The 7,482-nt window shown below is 39.2% G+C and overlaps 1 protein-coding gene across 1 annotated transcript; it reads left to right on the top strand.

Moving 5' to 3' along the window:
* Positions 1-3,451: 3,451 nt before the first annotated feature.
* Positions 3,452-7,063, top strand: LOC120356474 (the record flags this gene model as incomplete). The annotated part of the gene is made up of 2 exons (XM_039445403.1): positions 3,452-3,837; positions 6,082-7,063. Coding segments are annotated over 2 exons (1,250 nt in total), but the record flags the coding sequence as incomplete, so codon positions are not given.
* Between the last annotated feature and the right edge of the window lie 419 nt (positions 7,064-7,482).

The raw sequence follows: 7,482 nt of genomic DNA, 5'->3' as shown, positions 1-7,482 counted from the left end.
AAGTAATAGGAATCCATTACTACTGCATTATGCCTCCTTCATTGACAAATATAAATATTTATCTATCTTCTATCCATCTATAAGACGAGATGGTGTCTGTCTTTCTGTCTGTTTGTATGTGCTCATCGCTTGAAATACTTGACTGATTAAGCTGTAATTCTTCACAAAGATGATCTTTCTGAAAATCCTTTAAGGATAAGCCCTATCTACCTTCAAAGTTCATATGCTTTTTTTATGAAGGAAGTTTCCATTATTTGGTTTTCAACAACATCAGAAGTTTAAATCATTACAAATGTATTTGTCTGGAATCGAAGTAGGATGTGTCCTCAACTGTCGCCTGCTGCAAGCGAGTCTCTCCTTTTTGTACAGGCCCGACAGTCGAGACCAGCGACATTCGAGGCCAGCGACGGTAGAGGACCCTGAAACGAGGCCTCAAATGTCGCCTGCGTATCTGAAAATTGATTGAAAACCCAAAAACTAGTACAGTTGAGGCCACTCTAATTTTTGTACAGCCCCGACAGTCGAGACCTACGACGGGAGAGGACTCCTCAAAAAGTGGCCTCAAATGTCGCCTGCGTTAGGCGACAGTGAGGCCACTCTAATTTTCGTACACTCCCGACAGTCGAGGCCTACGACCGTAGAGGACTGTAAAACAGTCCTCTACGGTCGTAGGCCTCGAATGTCGCGGTCTCGACTGTCGCGCCCCCATACAGTAAATAATATTATAACATAAAAAGAATAAATAAATAAACCTCTGTCACCAGTCAAATTTTCAACAATTCAGTCTAAAACCAGTCAAATTGAGCATCAGTAAAGTGAAAATAAAGGCGAAAAGTTGAATTTAGTACAAATTGTTTAAAAGATTACAAGGAAATACGGAAGGAAAAATAATATTAATTCGATAAAACCAATCTAGCGGGAAAAAATGAAGAAAGTGTAAGTAAAATCAAAAACAGTGAAAATTGTCTTGAAAAGATGGAAAAAAGAGCAACGAGAAATGTATAGCTGCGTACACATATTCGCGCTTCCAACCCGCATGAGCACGCTCCTCCCTCGTACCACCATCGAACCACAGTCGCTCCGCCCACGCACCCATCATGAACGTTACGGAAGATGTTAGATCTTCTCGCGTTCCCCGGTCGAACCACTCGAAGAAAATTGTCTTCTACTCACATTTAAGTCCATTCTATTTTGCTGAAAAATGTCTTTAGTAGAATGTAAGTTCAAGTTCAAAAGTTCGGCCTCACTTACAGGAGCCATGAAAATACTCTTAGTACAATGTTCACTCTTAAATTCATCGGAGTACTGCTGATCAATCATCTGATTGGAGGACAGACTGCGAAAGCCTTTCAGGCCCCTGATATAAGTATTCACTCTTGCTCGCCGGTCGATCATCAATCGCTCTGCTGGAGTGACGTTCGGTTGCGGAGCAGAGCGAAAGTCTGTAGGCACCTTTAGATAGTCTAAAGAAAGGATTAGTTGGCCTCTAGAATATTTCCTACTCAATGTTAATCCCACATATCCACTTCTCAATTTCATTCTTGAGCTTTCTGCTACCGCTCATATTTAATATGAATTTAGTCGGGATTAAATTTATCAGCCTCTGAGAGACATAAGAAAAATTGTCTTCTACTCACATTTAAGTCCATTCTATTTTGCTGAAATATGTCTTTAGTAGAATGTAAGTTTCAAGTTGGAACCGGTTACACGCCTATTAAATTTATGTTTATTGTTGCCGATGACACCGCTTTCACATATGGTGAGTCCAATTTGCAGAATCTTCAGTCTAGTACGCAAGTAGAATCTCAATTTACTATCTCTATGTTCACCTTTAATAAACTAAGATTAAATTCTGAAAAGACAACATTTCTCAACTTTGGCCTCACCCAATCTTATACTTTTCATAGCCCACTCAAGTACCATTCCATTGACTTGTAAGCTCCGAGAATTGCCTTTGTAGTACAATCCGCAGACAGATACTGTGAAGTTCTGGGAGTTGTAGTGGAGAGGGATCTCTTATGGAGGCCCATATCAACAAACATACTCAGGAATGGATTGAGGCAACTGCGTCATAGATTTTATTATTTGAAAAAAGTATGTCCCAGGTCATTTTGAGAGAGATCTACTTCTCTTTGGCACACTCTAGGCTCTCTTATGGTGTGCTTGTGGGGTTGCCCATATATTACCCATATGAAAACCTCTAATTAGATTACAGAAATCATAAGTTCTTACTATTGGAGCTGAAAGACATGTAGGTAGAGAAAATATTTTTGCAGTATTGAATATTCTCCCATTAAGATCAATGTTCTGTTACAAAGTGCTCACTCAATTTTATCAAGCAAGTGGTAACCTGGGCAATACAGTAGATGCACAGGTGCTTAGGCCTGCCACACGCTTCATGGAGAGAGTCAGGTTGCCCAGACCTAGAAGCACTTTTTTCCAGAAGTCGTTCCTGTTTCTTGAGGGTGAATTTCATAATAGTTTACCAGATGAAATTAAGCACTGTGACTCATTCTCTCTATTCAAGAGATCTGTTAAAAGATACATTATGTCATTAACTGAGGATGAAATTGAAAGAAAAAATAATTTATTTTTTGTAATAATTTGAATCCTTATTCTTTTTCTTATCTTTTTCATCCAGTTTGAAAAATAAGGATGGTAAATGGTAGGCTACTATATTAATTCTTAACTCTTAATTCTTGGGTTGTTCATTCAAAGAGTTTCTGTGCAGTGTATAGAGCTGCATTTGGTCGAGAAAGGAGAAAGAATGTTTCATTACGGTATTTTATTTTTTCCTTTTTGTGTCATTGAGTGAGTGAAATTTCATTTTGTTTTTGTTATTCGATTCATTTTTTTCATTCATTTATTTTATTTCTTATTGAATGATTATTGTCATTAAAAGATTTAATTATAATGTATTTACAGGGATAGTTCGGTTATTTCTTGATAAGTTAGTTGATTGTTCGGTTTTTTGAATCTATTAGGTACTTCTTATTTTAATTTAAATATAATCAGTGTAATATCATTAGTACTGTGCTCCCATATGCGGACAAGCTCCTTGAGCTTTGCATAATTATGTGTATTATTTTTCAGTTGAAAACTTGTTTTTATTTAAATATAAAGAAAATGAGATCTCAGTACCCTTTTTTTGAAATATTTTATCACTACATGTTTCGGACATTTATGCCATTTTCATTTATGCCATTGTTTTTATTTGTATGAAGATGTTTTATGTTATGTATTTTTTTGACTGAGAATAAACATTTTATTTATTTATTTATTACTCTTTCCAAACAAATTACGATGCCTATTGTACACATGTACAGTATTTTATTTAATTGCAAATAAATATTCCTATTCTTGTGTTTTGTCGTGGCAATAATTTATTTGAAACGCCTTATGTGTTCAAGTATCATGGTACTATTTTTCATAATGTTGTTTGTGTTGGCAGACATGTGTCGCTCGAGCAACCGCAACGTGCCCTCCAACATGAAAATGTTCCCGAACGACGTTGCGACCGCCGAACACCTGACGCACGGCGACCCGAACATCCTTGACTCGACCGAGTTTCAGCCCGAACAGAAGGAGGACTACCGCGAGCTGTTCGGCGCCAGCAAGAAGCCGGCCTCGGCGAAGAAGCAGTCAAGGCCGGAGTGGCGCATTCGGTCTCTGCGTGACGCCGGCGGTGATTCGCCGACCAACGGCCGCCGTCAGAGTGGGACCACACACCGTCAGAGTGGGTCGACGCCAAGACTGGTCACACATCCGCGCTTCATCAACAAGGCGCTAGGTAGAGGGTCTGATCACGAAGTCCGCATACGGAGTCAGAGTCAGCCGGTGGGTGGTCCACGTATAATGGCAATGTTGATGTTGCTATCCTTGTCTATATCATCTAAAAAGTTGATAGCGCTATCCTTTTCTACCTCCACAACAATGCCAAAGTTTGGAAGTTGTGGATCAAATTATAGTGTTATGTATCAAGCTCAGATGATACTGTGTCCTATTGGATTGATACTGCGTGGTGAACTGTATCATTTTCTGGTGATATGCCATGGTAAAGGACCATTATATTGCAAATGTAGGTGTCAACTGAAGCCGATAGTTCAATAGTGAGGTCCACGTTATAATGGCAGTATTTGATTGACATTGGTGTTGCTATCCTTGTCTATCATTCGACAAAGCGGATAGTCCTATCCTTTTCTACCTCTGTAACATTGCCAAAGCTTGGAAGTTTTGTATCGAATTATGTTGTTATGTATCAAGCTCAGATGATACTGTGTGGTGATACTGTATCATTTACTGCTGATATGCCATGGTAAAAGACCATTATATTGCAAATGTTAGTGTTAACTGAAGCCAATATGGACTTGTGATATCGACATTGTAATGACAGTATTTGATCAACATCGGTGTTGCTATCCTTGTCTATCATTCAGAAAACAAATATTTTTATCCTTTTCTACCTCTGTAACATTGCCAAAGTTTCGAAGTTATCTATCAACTTATTGTGTTATGTACCAAGCTCAGATGATACTGTATCAAATTGTGATGATACTGTATAAATTGTGGTGATACTGTATCATTTTCTGGTGATATGCCATGGTAAAGGACCATTATATTGCAAATGCAGGTGTCAACTGAAGCCGATAGTTCAATAGTGAGGTCCACGTTATAATGACGGTATTTGATCAACATTGGTGTTGCTATTTAATTAATGAAGAAGAAGAAATTGTATGTCGTCTTCTTCTTCTTCTTCTTCCTCTCCTCTTCCTCTTCCTTCCTCTTCCTCTTCCTCTTCCTCTTCCTCTTCCTCTTCCTCTTCCTCTTCCTCTTCCTCTTCCTCTTCCTCTTCCTCTTCCTCTCCTCTTCCTCTTCCTCTTCCTCTTCCTCTCCTCTTCCTCTCCTCTTCCTCTTCCTCTCCTCTTCCTCTCCTCTTCCTCTCCTCTTCCTCTTCCTCTTCCTCTTCCTCTCCTCTTCCTCTCCTCTTCCTCTCCTCTTCCTCTTCCTCTTCCTCTTCCTCTTCCTCTTCCTCTTCCTCTCCTTTTCTACCTCTGTAACATTGCCAAAGTTTGAAGTTTTATATCAATGTATTTTGTTATGTATCAAGCTCAGATGTATCAGTGTCATATTGTGTTGATACTGTATCATGTGTGGTGATACTGTATCATTTTCTGAAGATATGTCATGGTAAAGGACCGTTATGTTGCAAATGTCATTGTTATCTGAAGCCAATATGGTCCTATAGTGAGGTCCACATTATAAGGCAGTATTTGATTTACATTGGTGCTGCTATCCTTGTCTATCATCTTTGTATCAGATTTGTGTTATCCATATAGTGAGGTCAAATTGAATAGAAATTTTGTGATGGAAAATATTAAATATAGTTTTAAAATTTTTTACTCATATCTTATGAATTTATCATATTTCAAAATACCAAATTATTTCAAACTAAAGCTTTCTGAATTCAAATATTCCAATCCAATAATTACTTTAATTTTTTATTTTTTAACCAAACCATTTTACAAACCAGACTAAACAGTTGTTTACTAGTAAAGCAACTAATTAATATTCTGATATTGATATTACAATTGATACCCAATATATTAATATCACAATCAATTTTATTTATTTATTCAGCATATGGCATATTTGTCAAATTTTGAAAAACTATATATCAGGGGTAGAATTATTGTACTTTTTTATCTGGTGATTGGCTACTGTAAAGTATTAGGCTAGGCGCACACCAGTTAGTCAAGACAAGACATGATCAGACACACGTTTAGTCACAATACTTCACATAGTTGCTTATGAAGACATGTCTAATTGCAATGACTAAGGCTAGGCACACACCAGTTAGTCAAAACAAGACAAGTTTAGTCACACACTTCACATAGTTCCTTATGAAGCAACACACACTGATTAGTCATTGCAATTAGACATGTCTTCATGAGCAACTAGTGAAGTATTGTGACTAACGTGTCTTGTCTTGACTGACTGGTGTGTGCCTAGCCTAACTGTACAATATGAAATAGATTAGATACAATATGAATTGGATAAATGATCTAATTTTTAATGTTACAGAGACTACTACAGCAGCAGTCAGACAAACTGTACAACTGCCACCTGTGCGGATTCTCTGCTTCAAGGATAAACGTGATTATTCTACACAACAAGTCGCACAGTGCTGGATATTCTGACGCGTTTCTCCCATCCCTGCCAGGAGGAAAGAAGGCGAAGAAACGGTCCATGAGTGAGAAGCGTCTCAACGTTGATGGCTCACCGCCTGTCAAAAGGAAGGCAGAGTCTGATGAACTGAAAAGTAGTGGCAAGGATTCTCCGAGTCCTTCACCAGTCAAAAAGCCTATTTTCGGCCGGAAGCGATCAGCAAAAGATAAAGCAGACAAGGCTGCCAAGGAGAAGAGGCAAACTGAGGAGTTCCGCGACAATCTACTCAAAGACTGGGATGACGATAATGAAGAAGAAGAGGGGGATAATGATATTGGTAGCTCTAAAGCTAAATCTGTTGATGATCCAGTTGACAACTCAAAGGAACAAGAGACTAGTACAAAAGTGGATGATTCAAAAAGTTCTCCCTCGAAAGAAACCTCTTGTTTTGATTTTGATGACTCGGAAGACGGCATCAAACCGGAGGAGACCATCATGCAGTTCGGAAGGAAGATTCCGAGGCTGTTGGGTGACAGGAAGAAGAGGACAGAGGATGTGGAAGTGGAGAGAGATGACAAGGTGACAAGAGTGGAGGTGACGGAGGAGCCAGTATCACAGCCTGAGGAAAGTGAAGAAGAGAGGAAGAGCAAAGAAGAAAGAAAGCGAAAGAAGAGTTTGATGCGGCTTTCAAAGCGTTGCTGGAGGAGACTATGGCACCTGTTATCCCTGATGTGTTCACCCCAAATGACAAAACTTTGGCGAACACTTGTGAGGCGGTAAATGATGGCAACATTGAGCCTGATCCTCCAGAAGATCCATCCAATGCCACCATTGAAGAGGCAGAGTGTGTTGTGACGACGAAAGTTGATCAGCAGCATTTTTTAGTGAAAACGTCAGGAGAGGAGGCAGCGACTTCTCCTGACAAACAGACATCGGAAACAGGTATCACTCCTTGTGATGCTGATAACGTTGCCAATTATACATCTGTCAACCACGTGGTTGACACAAAAAGTACTCCCTTGAAAGTAACTTCTTGTTTTGAAGCGATTGTTGAAGAAGTGGTTACAGAAAGTGAAGAAGTCGTTGATTTCAAGATTGATGAGACAATAGTTACAACTGAAAGAGAAAGTGTTCTACCAGAAGAATGTCCCACAGATGGTGCCAAAAGTCAGGGGTTTCTGTGTACAACCGGAAGTGTTTTACCAGAAGAACATCGTCCCACAGATGGTCTCAAAAGGCAGGGTTTTCTGTCTACAACTGGAAGAGAAAGTGTTTTACCAGAAGAACAACGTCCCACAGATGGTCTCAAAGGTCGGG

Source organism: Nilaparvata lugens, unplaced genomic scaffold, assembly GCF_014356525.2.
Source record: "Nilaparvata lugens isolate BPH unplaced genomic scaffold, ASM1435652v1 scaffold6839, whole genome shotgun sequence".
Taxonomy (NCBI): domain Eukaryota; kingdom Metazoa; phylum Arthropoda; class Insecta; order Hemiptera; family Delphacidae; genus Nilaparvata; species Nilaparvata lugens.
This window is presented reverse-complemented; position numbering and strand designations above follow the sequence as displayed.